Genomic DNA, 16082 nt, shown 5'->3' with positions numbered 1-16082 from the left:
ATTAAGGAAACAAAAAAAAAACAATAACAATAACCTGATATTTTCAACACTGCCGCAAATCTCGAACTCGTCAAGATGTCACAACCTTGATAGCACTTGCCAAGTATGTGCTTTGCAATGTGAAACAAGGCCTACATAGCAAATACTCGCAAAATCTCTTACCTCCATGGCTCTTGTGATGAAGGGTATTTGCGTTCCAGAGTCCAAGTCCTGGTTGATTATGAGTCTGCGTGCCCACTGACCGGCCCGCACCACACCACTACCCTGGATCAGCACCAGTAGCTTGGCTGGATTGGACAAGGCTTTGGGGCTTAGGTAGATAAAACTAGAAGGCTCATCCAAAGCGGCGTCTACCTGATGTGAAAACATGAAAACATAATTAGCAACATTGCCGTTTGAATCGCCGCCAAAAAAGCTCTTATATCAGGAGATATCTAGACTTATCCAATTACGGGTATTGCTTTTATAAGCTTTACCAGTGTTTCAAATATCATAGCGTTTCACTCCATTTAAGAAGGTCAAGATGTGATTTTATATTCAGCGCTTCAATTGATGTTGCTTGAAAGACTTGATTGCGAAAAGTATCATCGATTGCATGAGTTTACAAAGCAACGGCCTTCCCCTCAATGGATTTTACGCATTAAAACGCTAACATGCGTCATCGCACTAATCATGACAAGCAAACAGCCTCTGAGTGATTAAAACTGAGACAGAAAGTGATACAGACAGAAAAAGGGGATAAGTGACTGTGTGCATGCACTCCCTAGGAGACAAGGAGACAAACACTATCCATAAAAGCCATGGGTGGCAGCTGCAAGAACTTAATCCAAGCAGACAAAGACAACTGAGTGGGGGAGAAAATCTTGCCCTTTTATTCTCTGGTGCTCCCTCATTCCCTCTCACTATACTTGGCTTCAGTTAATCTTCTTAAAATCTGTGGCCACAAGTTCAATGCAACGCAGGTGGACAGACCCACCGCTAACATACAAATGCATGCGCCATATACACTCAGGCGGGTGGGCCACGAAAAAGCAGAGCAGAACCATTTTGCAAGGGAATAATGATATAAATAGTCCAGGCAGATAAACCAGTAAATGTGTACGGGGGTTGGGTAATGAAAGGCGCTGAATCCCTAGCTAGGGGTTGATTTATGGACCCTGTTAGCGTTGCTGCTAACTCTGCTAGGGCTAACATTCCTATAAATGCAGCCTGAAAAATGATCACAACCTTTATAGACAGAGAAATGGAGGCAAGAGATAGGGGAGGGCTATATAGGGGCAAAAAGAGGCAAACATGCTTTCAACAACAAATAAAAGGGATCAAGTGAGTGTGCTGAGCCTGGATCATCTGGTCAAAGAATATTTCCACCATGGCAGTAGGAAGTCCCCCTTTAGAGCACATGAATGCAAAACAGATTAAGCATCAGCATGCCGTGGCGCCAAGCCTTTGAGATGACGCGTCGCAAAACAGTTAATTTGTTGAGGAGACACTTTTACACAAAGATTTGGGGCATACTGTAGGAGGGGGGCAATAGACCGAGAGGACAAAAGACAGACACCCGATAAAATGATACAGACAAAGACTAAAAGGGCTTAGCCCTTACAATCCTACTTTCTTCATTATGTTTTTTTTTCTATTACTGTCTTTAAACAGGGCACTCAATATCATAATCACTCGATGAAGCTGATGCATTTATGTCAGTTTTCATACTTACTCTTCAAGAGCGTAAATAAGGTGGAAAAAGCCTCTTTTCACTTAGAGTACTTACTGGGAGGATTGTTTTCGTCATGTTGCACTTTTTCTCCAGCAGCTCATAAACATACTGAGTGACAATCTGAAAAAAAAAAATAGAGGAGGGGGGGATTGCACAAAAGGATGTGACATTAGAAACACTTTTAATGGCATCATTCCAATGCCAATTATAGATATTTACCATAAATAAAATGATTCAGATGTACCCTGCTTGTATGGACAGTAGCCCAGATATTAAACAATGCAATATTGAAAACCCATGTTTCCACCATGGTCAATGTGCTTGAGAGTGTTTGGTTGTAAGCGCCAGGAGAGGAAATCTCCAGTACAGGAGAAGGGCTGATGTAAGTTATGTTTATCCCTGCAGCCACAGCACTAAAAAACCTTGTATACGAGTCATTCCAACCCCAGGACAAGGCTTTCATGCTTCGGTGACGTTAACAACTTTCTATTCAATTTGTCATTTTTTTTCCTTTTCCATCCCGTCTTGCTTAGCTTGGTTCTGTACTATTGGCCTGATGAGGAAACAAGGGCGAGTGGTGGTACCACAGTGACAGAGTGTGTCCGATTCCAAGTCACGCTTGTTATTGGCTGTCAACTGAGCCCAAAAACAAACAAATCAACTCATTTATGTATTCCACCTTTTATCCAAAAAAACATATGGGTGACATAAACTGCTGCTCACTGCCCGAGCAGATTTGACATTGCAGCGTTATCGTAAGATTGTAACATTTACAAATACCTGGATAGGAATATCAAACACACTGCATGCTAATGCTAGCTTATTCTGTTTCTGTGCCTTGACTTTTGATTCAGCATACTACTGTATTATATTCCCCAGCCTCCAGGTAATTGTGATTTTTGTCCCTTTTCTTGCCGTTTCTTCTCGAATAAAATTTACCATAGTGATATAAATACAGAAGACACTTGCCATTGTTGTTGTTACAGTTTTCCACAGCTATGGAAACAGTACTGCTTCTAAGTGAAAACCAAATTAATCTAAACCGAGGTGGCAAGAGTCGAGGTGAAGCGTGTAAGCAGGGCAAAGGGAATTGAAGTGAACTCATAGAAGGGTAAAATGTAAAATTAAAACATGTTTGTTTAAGACCATCCTTAGTCCCATGATTAGTAACAAAAGTGCAGCTTTCAAGATTGAGGTTAAAACATCTATTCACCAGGTGACTGAATTGTATGTTTTGAAATTCAAGCACATTTATAATGAAATTACATGTGGAGGATACTCAGGATAGCAATAATAGCTTTGATCATCCTCCTGAATCACAAAACCACTGTTCTTTTTTCAAGCAGAAAAAAAGCTCAATGCTAACTTGATTTACTGCTTATGAAGAGCATGCACAAATAATATCTGCACCAGACACATATTAGCCTTATGATAGCCAATCAAAGGCCACCCGTCGGACCAAATGAGACGATCGATCTACTATTTGACCCTATAGTGAAAAACAGCTAACAGAGCCAAAACAACCACATCTCATCCCCCCCAACCCATCCAGTCTCCATCAGCTAATTCACTAAAATGTCAGCTGGACTGATGAAGACTTAAATGATTTGGGGCTTCGGTATGCTACTTTATAATAACATCAATAAGCATCGAAGGAAATTTCATCTGCGCTATACGTTACATTATTTGCTCAGTGCCGCAGGTGGCCGAGCACCCTCTCATAGAGAAAATAAATAGATGGAGAAGGGGGGAAAAAATATGGAACAAATATATGCTAGCCTATAAATATATAGCAAATGTGATCAAAAGTTTAATAATAAATACTGGCTGTGTGCGATTATATATGCTTAGTTACAGCATTTTATGAGCATAAAATAAATTGAGATGAATTTTAGAGGAAGGAAAACTAGGACAATCAATGATGAAAGAGAATTGTACATCCCAGTCATCACTGATAAAAATGTGTTAAAACATTATCTCAAGACAAACTTCACAATCATACACATTAGCACATGTTATATGGGACTTACAAGGACTGTGTCTCAGTACTCATAAGTACAATGATATAAGCTTCTCAGTCACCCACTTGTTCAGACTTTTGGCTTGTCTCATCAGGAATCTCGCTACAGCAAAGTCTCAATCCTCAATATCATTGGACAGACTGTTCTGTTTTGAGTGTAGACGCAGAGAAACAACACTATAAACTTGAGCTGACCATCGATGGTGAGTCACAGATAACACAATGAGACCCCAAATGTCTCCAGTACACTGAAGTTGCAACCTGTCTGTGAAACTGTGAAGGTAATTGTGTGAGAACCTGAGTTAGGCCTGCTGTGGCTGAGGTCATCTCCGTGTCTGCGGTTTATTTGTGCAGGGGAAGCATTGGGGCAATGAAAACAAGAACAGAGGGATCCAGAAGGAAGGGAGAGCTCAGTCAGAGGAACAGGAGAAGACAAAAGAGGAGCGATGTGATGGGAATCCCCAGAAGGAAAGAATCTGGTGCCAGTTCCCACTGTTGTGAACAGCTGACAGGAGGAGCAGTGGAAGGCTGCACAGATGAAGAGGAGAGGGGGTGGATATTGTACAGTTCAAGGCCTTGATAAGAGTCCTTGAAGTGGCTGGGCAGTGATATAAACTCTTCATCCACATAACAATCTCTCCATAAAACACCAGGCTGAAGCCTTAATGAGGAATGCTGATGGAGACTGCAAGTGGTTACATTGTTAAACTCATCACCAGAGATGGAGACAGACCTCCCACATTCATACTGCAAGTGTCAGTTGTTGTGTGTCCAACAATGTGTGCGTCTTCAAGTGATTACAACAGTCACGTCTGGCTTGTCTGACCCGCACCTGAGGCAAAAAGGAGGTGGTCCTATGTGGGGCCGTCTGGGACATCATTACGGATGTCTTACACACACTAGTGAAATGCTCTTTCATATACTACTGAAACTCTTCTCTCAGGATTGCGCAAAATGAAAATTGTGCAATAGTAAACTGGTAATGGAAATTCCGAAAAACCACTCAAATGTGGCAAAAAAAAGTATTTGGGCTCTCATGAGGTGGTTTTTGAGACATGTTGATACGGAAAGATTATCGCAAAGTGTAATGGAAACACATTTTTCATGTTTCCTCAAGTCATCTGACCCAACCCAGTCACATGTGTCGGAAGTAAAGTAAGTAAAGTACAAATAGCCACTTGCGTTGTGTGGGAACTACCTCTCCAGGGGATAACAGCATTTCATGAGATTTTACCAGAATTACAAAATCTCGCGACAGGACGTTACGAAAATAGAAATTGTACTGTATTAAAATTGTAGAAATATCACTTTTATTTTGTGAAAAACTGTCATGAAAACCTAGTTACTCTCATACCCACGTGTATGTCACCATCTTATACAAGCACATTTCAGTATGTGTAAAAGAATGATGCCGTACCAAAAAGAACTGCTAAAAAAAAAGTGGAAACTGAGCTTCAAAAGTGATAAACTGTTTTAACGGCAACGACATAGAGGTTGCTCGACTACAAACTAGTGTCCTTTTTTGTAAGCAATCCCTAAAATACAACAGAAATCATTGAAACTTGGTAGTAATGCGCATTTCTCAATGTATGTGCACATCTCATCTGTCGCCAAGCACTCTCAAAATGCCACTTAGCCAAACAAACTGGTGAGCAAGAAATGGCAAAAGAGCCATTTATATAATGGAATCCGTGGAGGTGCTCTGCGCTGTATCACTGTCTACACTCAAGAAAGCATTTGTACTTACGTTAAGAAAAAAAAAACTAGAGGAGAGGATGGAAAAAAAAAAGAAGAAAAAAATCCCCCAAACAATGCACACAACACAACAGTGGCAACAACAACAAAGCATACTCAGAGAAAGAGACTGTACGAATGAGAGAGAGCATTAGGCAATGGAAAAAAGTTGTTTATTTTAAGTCAGTCATGTATACCAACAGAAAGTGGTATTAAAATAAGGCTTGGTGTTGTGAATTTGTGATCTGTCAGTCCATGCGGGAAACAAAGAGAGAGCGAGAGAAAGCCCGGGCATTATTCCCATGTGGTCTCTGTCATTCTGTCTCAGGAGCGAGGGATCTCCAGGGGGAGTGAAAGTTCTCAGACTGACAGACTGTTTACACTAGGCGGTATAAGATATTCCTTTTTCTCGCTCCCACTCCTCTTCCCCTAATAGTCTCATAATGACCTCCTCAGGTGTTAACTGAGAAGCCAGCAGCGGGCTAATTCAAAGTAAAGTAGCGAATGCCACCGTGGGCGACGGCGGTAGCGACAGATGCCAGCACTGCGACGACCAGCGCTGACACCTCCCTTCCCCCACCCTTTGTAGGATTCCCTTCTCTTTCCAATCTAATTCACCTCGCCCTGCAACCATTTTTGTGAGACAGTGCCTGCTTCCTCTTGCCTGTATTTTAAATTTTAAAGTGCAGCTGGAAGAAGATGATCATGATGATGATGGTGAGTCAGGAAGGGCAGACAGCTGCCATTTATTGTATGCATTAATATGCATATGTATTTATAGTTCTGGATGATTCAAGAAACTTTGCATGTTCCAAGACTAGTTTGGTGTCTTCTGACGCTTAGGTTTCAAAGCTTCCTAAGGGAGCTATTTTCTACTTTACTCTGTGTTTTTGATTAAAGATGTAAAGTAAAATCTGAGATTTGTTTCTTTGATTGCTGAAGTGAAAATGTACCATTGTAGTACTCAAGTGTGGATACATACAGTATTGTTAAACTGCTTTTTTAAACATTTTCCTGATTTCTGGGGGGCATGGCTTTCTATGACTACAGCGCCTCATTAGCTACAGTAGTTAGCTTTGCCTACACCAAGAAAATGTATCTTCCCTGGATTAACAGAACAGCTTGGTGTCATTATTTTAATCATTCCTAAGCAAGGAGGTGATACCATGGACTAGCCCGCTGCCTGTCCACCAGCCAAGAAGAGCCCAGGTTAGCTTGCGAGATAACTGGTGGCTAGCATACGTGGTGGGTTACAGCCCAGTTACCACAGGCATTTTTAAGCAGATAGGTTTTCACATCTCAAACATATAGGGATGTGTAAGAAAGATGCTAGTTGAAGTAGCATTCATATTCCAGGTCAGAGCTTCATACTTAGCGATCTTTTCCTCTTTTTTTTCTCTCCAAAATTTGGCAGGGTCATTAACAACACTCCTCTCTGCGGTGTGTCAATTTTAGGAGCCATAGTGTATTTGTTTTCATTTTACAGGAACTTTCATGACGCTGAGCAGTATCGTAGGCCCGAGTATGGTGGTCAGAACTATGACAACAGCTATTATCCATAGTGTGGAGACAGAGACGAATGATGAGAGAGAGAGAGAGAGAGGTAGCAGAGTCTGGAAGAGACGGGCAGAAAGAAAACGAGAGCGAGGAAGAGATAAAGAGAAAACGAGACTGCTTTCTAATTCAGCCATCTGGCTTGCTTTACTTCATTATAATATTTTGGCTCTGTGAGTGTGTGCGTGTGTATGTGTTTGCAAATTTGTAAGTGCCTTCCATGTCACAGATGCCGGCAGAGCAGAGAAGAATCCTCGTTTATTAACAGCTTAATAGAGCTCCATCTGGGCCAGGCCCCATGCTCGTGTTCCATCAGAGACATTCATCACCGAATCGCAGGAATTAGACTACAACTGACACCGACACAGGCGGAGGTGACCCCGCCGCACTCAGCAACACCACTCACACGCTTTGCACTGCATGAGAGCAGTTGCGATGAAAATACATTGGAGTAACATAAACCGAGGTTAACTAAGATAGCGGATAATAATGGCCTCTATGTGATGTAGTGATAGAAAAGGTGAGTGGTTTAACAGCTTTGAAATTTGTCCTACTTAAACACGGGCAGACAACCACAGATGTCCTTTTTTTTCCCCCCAACTGCCAAATATTGAAATTTTGCAAAGAGACAGAGGAACGCATCAGTAAATGAAACAGGAAGAAAAGGGAAAAGGGGAATTTGAGTAATTTACCAAAAATAACATGTCAAGCTTGAAGTTAGTATTTCTTAGTTATAATTCTGAAACCTGTTCAACCCCAGATGCTGTGTTCGGAATATAATATAAGCCTCACACATCCTGGTGCAACAGAAAACTTAGCTGAGTAAGAAGCTGACTAAGTGGTAGTGATAATGATACAGAACACAAGGGTTGAAATTTGGAGAATCTGGGGCTTTATCTTGATGATAAAGGTACAATGTGCCAATTAACATAGTGTGGAAAATGTGTGTGGGGTAATGCACACGCCCCACAGTGCATCATTATCTGATGCAAAAATTGATGCCATTTACAAAGAGCAATCCAGTAGCTTCGGTATTTGTTTTTTCCAGTGATACACCAGGCATTTCACTGGACACTTCATTAGGTGCGTCTGCACAATCTAATGAGATCCAATATGAGATTTATCAAAAATTCGGACTTTACAAAGATAGCATTACTGATATTTCCAAGACAGACTATATTGTTTAGTCATTTTGCCGGTTCCAGAATTGTGGAGTATATAACGAGTGCAGTACATGGATAACAATTTCGTTTTAAGTTGTCTGATTACATAGGTTTGTACTACATTGTACTCCTTGATCATGTAAATTCAGTAAGGCTGTTGCAACTTGCAATTTCTTCCCTATTGCTTTTTTCTTTCCTTTTGTATATTTTGCTTTTAGTTTGCAATCACTGATTTACCTTTATGTGTATGCTCATTCACTGCGATTGGCTGGCAACCAGTTCAGGGTGTACCCCGCCTACTGCCCAAAGCCAGCTGGGATAGGCTCCAGCGCCCCCCGCGACCCTTGTGAGGACAAGCGGTTAAGAGGATGGATGGATGCTCATTCGTAACGGAATTTCGCAGGTACACATTGTGCCTTCATGAAAACTAATAGCGGGTGGAAAGATGGGTGGATGGATGGATGGAATGGATGATTGGATGGACGGACAGATGAATGGATGATGCATAGATGGTTGGATGGATGGATGGATGGATGGATGGATGGATGGATGGATGGATGGATGGATGGATGGATGGATGAATGGATGGATGGATGGATGGAATGGGATAGGTTTTTTTTTATCCGCAAGAGAAATCCACTGTTCTAATTATCTCTACAACAAAAACAACACAGGGCAAAGTAGAAATGCCATATACTAATAATGTAAAATAAATAAAAGACAAATATAGCATCTATACAAGTATTTCCCCCATAATAAATAGAACAAAAAATAAAGATGATAATTCCTATGCAGTCTGAAAGTCCAGAATAAGGAGAAAAGTAACTAAAAAGACCTTTTGAACGAAAAACACAGTGCTAGTGAAAAAGCTGCCACTTGCATTAGCACCATTAATCAAAGATTCACAATCAGTGATGATTTGAATAGCATGTCAAAGCAAAGCCATATTTTGAAAAGATTCAATTAAATGAGATGAAAAAATAAAAAATCATTTTCTGTTCCTGCGTTGGGTATCATCTGACAGCACGATATTTTGTGCCCAATGAATGAATCCAAAATAAAAATATTTGCAAATCTATTTCTGTTCCCACATCATGGTACGTCTACAGCATGTGCGGATTTGTCAAAAGCATATCTCACGTCTTAAAAACGGGGTGCAAATTCTCTGCACTTTCTTTCATCTGGAGGACATCACATCCTTATCCACACGCTCCTGTCGTGCTGTGGGTCCCTCCATTCAGACGAGGTTGAAGTGCAAATTGGACATGTGGTGCTGTGATGTGTCTGACAATACAGTCAGGCTGCCGCACACACCGTCCCCATGAAGATATAAAAACAGTGAAAGAGAGACTGGAGGAAGGGATGGATATGCAAACGAATATTTGTGCCGCTGCGGGGACACGTATAACTACGGCCTCTTCTCTAGTTTGTGGTTGATGGTGGGCATTGGGATATTTTCAGGAGACACATGGCAAGCTTGCACCCACACGCACACCCAAAAGAAAAAAAAGAGAGATACATGGCAAAACACATATGCTTATTCTACCCTTGTGACGTCTGACCAACCTTATGTCTCACATTCAGAGGGAAAATGACAACACAGGGATGGGTGCATGCAGTGGACTCCCCCCAGCTTCAGTTGGCAAGTGAGTCCGCGTGAGCATCACGCAAAGGTCTCACCTTCAGATGAAACAACTATACAGTGAACTGCAGTACATCTCTAACTGTTCACTTGGTTTCAACAATGGGCAAATATGTCTTAGTCTTCCTGCTCATTCCAAATTTTTTTTTTATTTGATAAAAAAAAAATTGATAACATGAACACATATACCATCTTTTATAATTTACAAACATCTTGTCAAATCAAAGTCCTCTTAATCTTTACACTGAGACGACAGCTCTGGACATGTTTTTTTTAATTTTTTATAAATGCAACAAAAAAGTAACTGAGGGAAATAGGGCAGCTGTCTGTATGCATGACACTCACATGCATGTACTGCTGACTAAGCAGCACCTACTTTTACAATCAAATGTGTTTATAACTTACGGAATGGTATAACTGCCAATATGGAGTAAACACTTTTGACTTGCGAATATATTCAAATGTGTATGCAAAGACTTTTAAACATATTTAAATACTTTTGAAAGAACGTAATTGCAAATACATGCAAACATACTTGTAGGCTAAATGCTAAAAAATTATCATTTTTTTTAAATCCAATAATGCCACAGGGAATTGACCTGTGCAAGAAAAAAAATAAAAAAAAGAGCAATATTTTGTACCAATACGTTCGGAAATTAAGTACCAGTAAGTTAACGTTGTTTATTCATAATGTTTATGATTTATTATTATGTCTGCAGTGTATGTTTTCTGTTCGGCATTTTTCCCATAATGTCACGGGGTATGCGCAAGTCAATACCCCGTTGCATTATGGTAACAAAGATTTTAGCATTTAGCCTACAAGTACATTTAAAAATATTTACAAGCACGTTTGAATGTACCTGGAAATACGTTCAAACATATTTATTATTTAAATATGTAGAAATGTTTTTTGCAAGTACAGTACGTTTGAACGTATTTGCCGGTCAAAAATGTTTACTCCACATTGACACTGACACACTTCCGTAATAACTTCCGAAGCCATTATTATTTTTTGAGTGGCCTTGATGGATAATGCTGCTTATTCATGCAAGTGGTGTTCCTATATTTTCAATCTCCTGCAGTGCAATGCGTGCACTTTCTTTCATTGCACAAGCTCCATTCAGTACTACCCCCCCCCCCCCCCCCATGCTCCAGACAATGTTTTAATCATGTGACAAATAAACATTTGCATACATAATGGTTGATGATTATTTGTTTGCTTCCAAATGTTTGGCCACCTATGGTTGCTGCAGTTTACATTTAAACGCGTGTTGCCATTTTCAGAGCATCTGCTAGTCTGTAGGCAGGTATTTGTATCAACATCCTTTATAGATGCTGCGAGATGCATTAGCAGGCAGAGGGTAGGCAGATAATCCCTCACAGAAGGCTGACTTTCAAAGGGAGCCACTTTCTACCTGTGTTATGCCTGTAAATTATAAAAACAACCCAGTAATCCCACAAACGCCTCCATCATTTTGCTTTGAACTTCAAAGAACACACACAACAATTAAATAAGGTGTGGGGAAAGATTCAAATAGAAAGAAAAAATATTACAAAAGAATATTTGTCTCATTATCTTAATGGAATATTAAAGTCCCTGTTCATTAGTTGGGGTACTATGGGCAGGCAGGTCCATAATGAATTAAAACTTTAATACTTAATGTTCCCGATGAAAATGGCCACCACTAATCTATGTACTTGCCTTGTGCTGTATTTTGCAATCAAAATATGAATACACCAATTGTTATTACTTACTGTAATATTATGTCTTATTGAATCACGTGGTCCAATCGTCCCCAGTCAACACACAATATAAACCACGAGTGCCAAAATCAAAGCCCGGGGCCAGAGCCAGCCCCCCACATCATTTTATGTGGCCCACTAAAGCAAATTGACTACTTTTCATTTGGGCAGAAAATTTGTACCAATTTTTTTTTGTTGTCAATAGTTTTATGCAAAAAAAATATTTTTATGCCAAATCTTACTGGAATTTCAAAATCAATTGGTTGTTCAAAACATTTTGGTCTTCAACTTCATAACGACCCATAACTATAAAATTAATTTGATAGAACACCTGCTGCCATCATATGATCACGCTGCGGAGAGTGAAAATGAAAGGCTGGCTAGCTCGATTTAGACATGTTCAACATGACATGCTACTTTCTTGACTACGCATCACTGAATTAATGAAGGAGCAAAAGGGCATTTGAATACAAATCACATTTTCTTTTAAATACACTAACAATTTTGCAAGATTCTTGTTTTGTTCCGAGCACAACAAAACTCAGTTTAAATTGCTAGTTTATAAAACGCTGTCAAGCCTACATAGGCCAGGCAGGTGACCTGGGCTCATAAATGACCTTGCACTATTTCTAGAATCCACAAATAATTGCTTACCTCTCCGAGAGCTTCGTAACGTTTCTGGTTCCAGCGGTGGAGATCCTCTCTTGCATTGAAGATAAAAGGTTCTCCTGTTTTCGTGTGTCGGAGCTGACCGTCTAAAAGAGCCGGAGATAATTGACAATGGTTTAAAAAACTGTGTAACATTGAGAGATGGTCCGTGGTACTTGCATGATATTAGTTTAATACAATTTGTCCAACAAATAAGCATAAGACATTTACTTGAAGGCAAATTGGAATGGAATGGAATAGCTGGCCGATTAGCCAGTTAACATGCAATTGTATTCTTAGGTTCCATCAATTCACTGGAAATACTGGAACAGACATGATTAAATGAACTTCAAGTGCATAGCATTTAATATTTGGTGGCATATAACCCTTATTTGCAATAACTGCAAGAAGCCTGTGACCCATTGACTTGACTGTTGCATTCTTCATCTGAACAAGCTTTTTCAGGCCTTTACTGTGGCCTCTTTCAGTTCTTGTTTGTTTCTGACAGTTTATCTCTTGAGTCTCCTCTTCAGGAGATGGACTTGGGCAGTCTAAAACCTTTTAAACCCAAGGGTCTTAAGAAGTATACTACAAAATCAGAGGCACAATCTATCCACATATTTCCATCTATATGGGTAACTTTAAGGACAAGTTATATTCAATATAAACAAGACAAACAAAAAAATACTTTCATTTTCTTTTGTCAAATAATTACCCTTGTATAGCTCCACAATCTCAAGGTTCATACCTCTGCAATGAGGCCATCGATTCTGCGGCTGACACAATAAAAGACTAAGCAGTGCTAAATTTAATTTTGACCTTTATGACTGCAAAAGTTGTGCAAGCCGAACCACTAAAAAATATGCATATGTAACCCAAATAGCCAGAGGGCCCTCATACTTTATCGCGGAAAACAAATATATAAGCTATTTCTCATCGCTTGCTAAATTGCCACAATTTTCACTGCGAGAAACCTCACAGCGCAAATGCAAAGCGAGTCGCACGGCGCCGACTTTATAAGTTAGTTGTTAAACAGCGCCTAATCCTAATCTTGGTTTGTCATCGTGTTGCATTAAAACAAGGCTTGTACCTGGAGGAAGAGGAGAAGAGGGTTGCAAAGTTAGGATAAAGCACTAAAGTACCTTGAAGAAAATCAATTATGCATTCATGGAGGAGAGAGGATCTAAACACCACCGCCTAAGAGAAGCACAAGGAGCTATAATGAAATCCTACAATGGGAAAGGTGTGTGTGCTTGAGGAAAAGCGTGAGTGCGTGTCTGCCTATGTGAGGGCATGTACAGCCCCCCCCCCCCCCCCCCCAACAGATCCTCTCGGAGGAATAACGTTTTCTCAACTTTTCTCCTCTTTTTCTGTCATAATTAGCATTCTGTTCTCAATTTGGCCGCTTAATTAGGTGTACATAACCTTGGATTTCCAGTAATGGAAAAACCGGAGGGCTAGTGAAATGAAGCCATCATCTTCAGTGATTAAGACACCTGCAAACTATTGTACACAGCCTTGTCGGCATCCGCGTCATTACATGGTCAAATTAACATTTTTGTTCCACCTGTCTCAGGCCGAGGTAGTCGAGGTGTAACTGTGGAAATAAAATGACTGTAAGAAAGACATGTTGGGAGATGCTGCCTGGCGGGTGGTGAGGTGCCTTTAATAAAAAAGCTCTCCTTCAAAAAAAAAAAAAATATATAGGCTTGGGTGGAAAGGGACAAGATATACAGCTGGGTAGGGATCTGCATATGTGTGTGCATGGAATGATGGGAGTGGATATGAGGAAAAAAGAAGACAAGAAAGTAAAGGGCAGGGAAGGCAGAAAGGTGAAGCAAAAGCGCTCATCTCTTCATGGGACACCAAGCTGGGAACTGAGAGAGGGGAACGGCGCTGGCAGGCGGCGGCATTCCGGCGTAAACGGGTGAGGCGGATGGCTATGTTCCTCTCCATCTCTGTTCTTAGGCACAGTGAGATTATGCAAATGATCTGGCAGGCGGAGGGCAAGGCTGAGTAGGTTTCTGACGGGCCGTAGAGTACATAACATGTCCCACACTCAGCCAGCCAGACAGCCAACAGAGATACTGACAGAGAACAGAGGGAGGGGAATGCAGGAGGGGAATGCTAAGAGCCACACAACAAACCCCCTCCCACCCCCCCTTGCATCTTCATTTCCAACTCCCCCATTTTGCCACCTGCTCCGATCAAAGATGGCCAGGTGAATTCTAAAGGGACTTTGAGATCATCTGGACACACATGCACCCAAAATATGCCTCATTTATGGGATGTTGCTGTTTGCGTACGGTTTCACAAAGTATGACTCCAGAAGAACTCTCAACCTTTGCTTAGTCCCTGGAACAGCAGCTAAACTTTATTTGGATCTTAGTCTCTTACAATGTGGAACAATAATCCTTACATTTTGAAGACATTATATTGTGATTTAAAAAAAAAAGTCACAAGAAAGCTTTACTGAAACAGTGAGAAAGGTGAGAACCTTTTAAACTTGTTTGAATTTATTCGCTTGCGCTTTTCAATCCAGTGTGCATTCACACAACCGATGAGGGTTTGCCACTATAAAAGAATTAGCTGCATGGCAACAACATAGATGTCCGGTGTTAAAATGGCTACCAAGTTATTTAGCATTGCTTTGGTCCTCATGCTTACTGTTATGCTGTTTAAGATTCCAAACATTTAATGTAAGTGCCATCAGGGAACAATTTGAAAGAAAAAAAAGTCTGTTGAGTTAGATTTTTATGCTGATTAAAATTAAAATTGGCATGCTGATTCCAAAACTGCAGTCAGTTTTTTTTCCTAGCTTGTCAAGTTTTTTTTTCTCTCGACAGCGTACCCTCCAGATCAGAAAAAATCCACTGATTAGCTGTAGTAAGAAGATCTGATTATGATCATGTTTGCACAATCACAATTGAGAGGTGTGTGCATATCTCTATAGGTCAGTACTATTTTATTTTGTTAAACACTTACACATGTATTTCTTTATTTTTAAGAAAAAAGCTCAAAACGTTGAGCTGAGATCAGTTTTGTATTCCAAAAATTAGTTAAAAACAGCGGTCAGATGTAACTCCATAAAAATTGTGTGGAAAATGGTAGCATGATAAAATCGATTATAAATGCCTTTCCTTGGTTGTGAGTCTGTGGACTTCATTTTCGCATGAATTACTTCATAGTTGCTGATGACATCATCAGAAAGCTGTTGCTTTACTGCACATATCACAGAGCATGCCTTTAAATGTACACTTACGCTCATTGAACGCATATTCAAACTCCTCCAGGGTTTTGGGAAACGTGAAGGGGGGTTCATCTTTCTTCATGAGTTCATCTAAATCTATTCTTGACAGCAAGTCTGAGAAGAAACAGAACATCATGTCAGATTATTTTATCTTGATAGCTCCTTGCAATTGACTATTTGATATTTTACTTTAGAAAATAAAAAAAGTCTGTAAATTACAATTCAACTTAATGAGCGCCAACAAAAGAATTGTAGCAAAAAAAATATGCATTTACAGTACTTATTTGACTCAGCGTGTGAGAGTTGCGCTTCTCAGTGTTCGCCGTGTTTGCATGTGTATTCTCTGAGTACACATAACATTCCTCACATAACACAATACTACATCGTCCACAGTCACAGAGATTTGTTAACACAGCTCCTGTACATTATATGGGTTAATGAGCCTCATGTTATTAGATAAATATTGTTTCTGAAATGCAGTTGTGCACTGTGCCATTGTGTTTTTGTACAGTGTCATAGTTTCTGTAATTGTGACATGAACGTTGTAGTATTAAGAGTTGGATTAAGTTGGGCAAATCTCCACTGAAGGGCCAGGTACTAAATGCACAGCCTGC

At 40.2% G+C, this 16082-nt stretch overlaps 1 protein-coding gene across 3 annotated transcripts in view; it reads right to left on the bottom strand.

Annotated features, from left to right (window-relative positions):
- arb2a (ARB2 cotranscriptional regulator A) overlaps nucleotides 1-16082 on the bottom strand; it is a 150928-nt gene that overhangs the window by 134153 nt on the left and 693 nt on the right. For all 3 annotated transcript variants that reach the window (XM_086076600.1, XM_086076599.1, XM_086076601.1), the window contains exons 3-6: nucleotides 15481-15582; nucleotides 12225-12325; nucleotides 1769-1834; nucleotides 163-354 (exon numbers count right to left, since the gene is read on the bottom strand). In XM_086076600.1, the coding sequence (XP_085932726.1) occupies nucleotides 163-354; nucleotides 1769-1834; nucleotides 12225-12325; nucleotides 15481-15582 (461 nt within the window). The remainder of the gene's footprint in view (nucleotides 1-162; nucleotides 355-1768; nucleotides 1835-12224; nucleotides 12326-15480; nucleotides 15583-16082) is intronic.

This window comes from Leptonotus elevatus, chromosome 5 (assembly GCF_054856555.1).
Source record: "Leptonotus elevatus isolate MCC_2025b chromosome 5, RoL_Lele_1.0, whole genome shotgun sequence".
Classification (NCBI taxonomy): Eukaryota; Metazoa; Chordata; class Actinopteri; order Syngnathiformes; family Syngnathidae; genus Leptonotus; species Leptonotus elevatus.
This window is presented reverse-complemented; position numbering and strand designations above follow the sequence as displayed.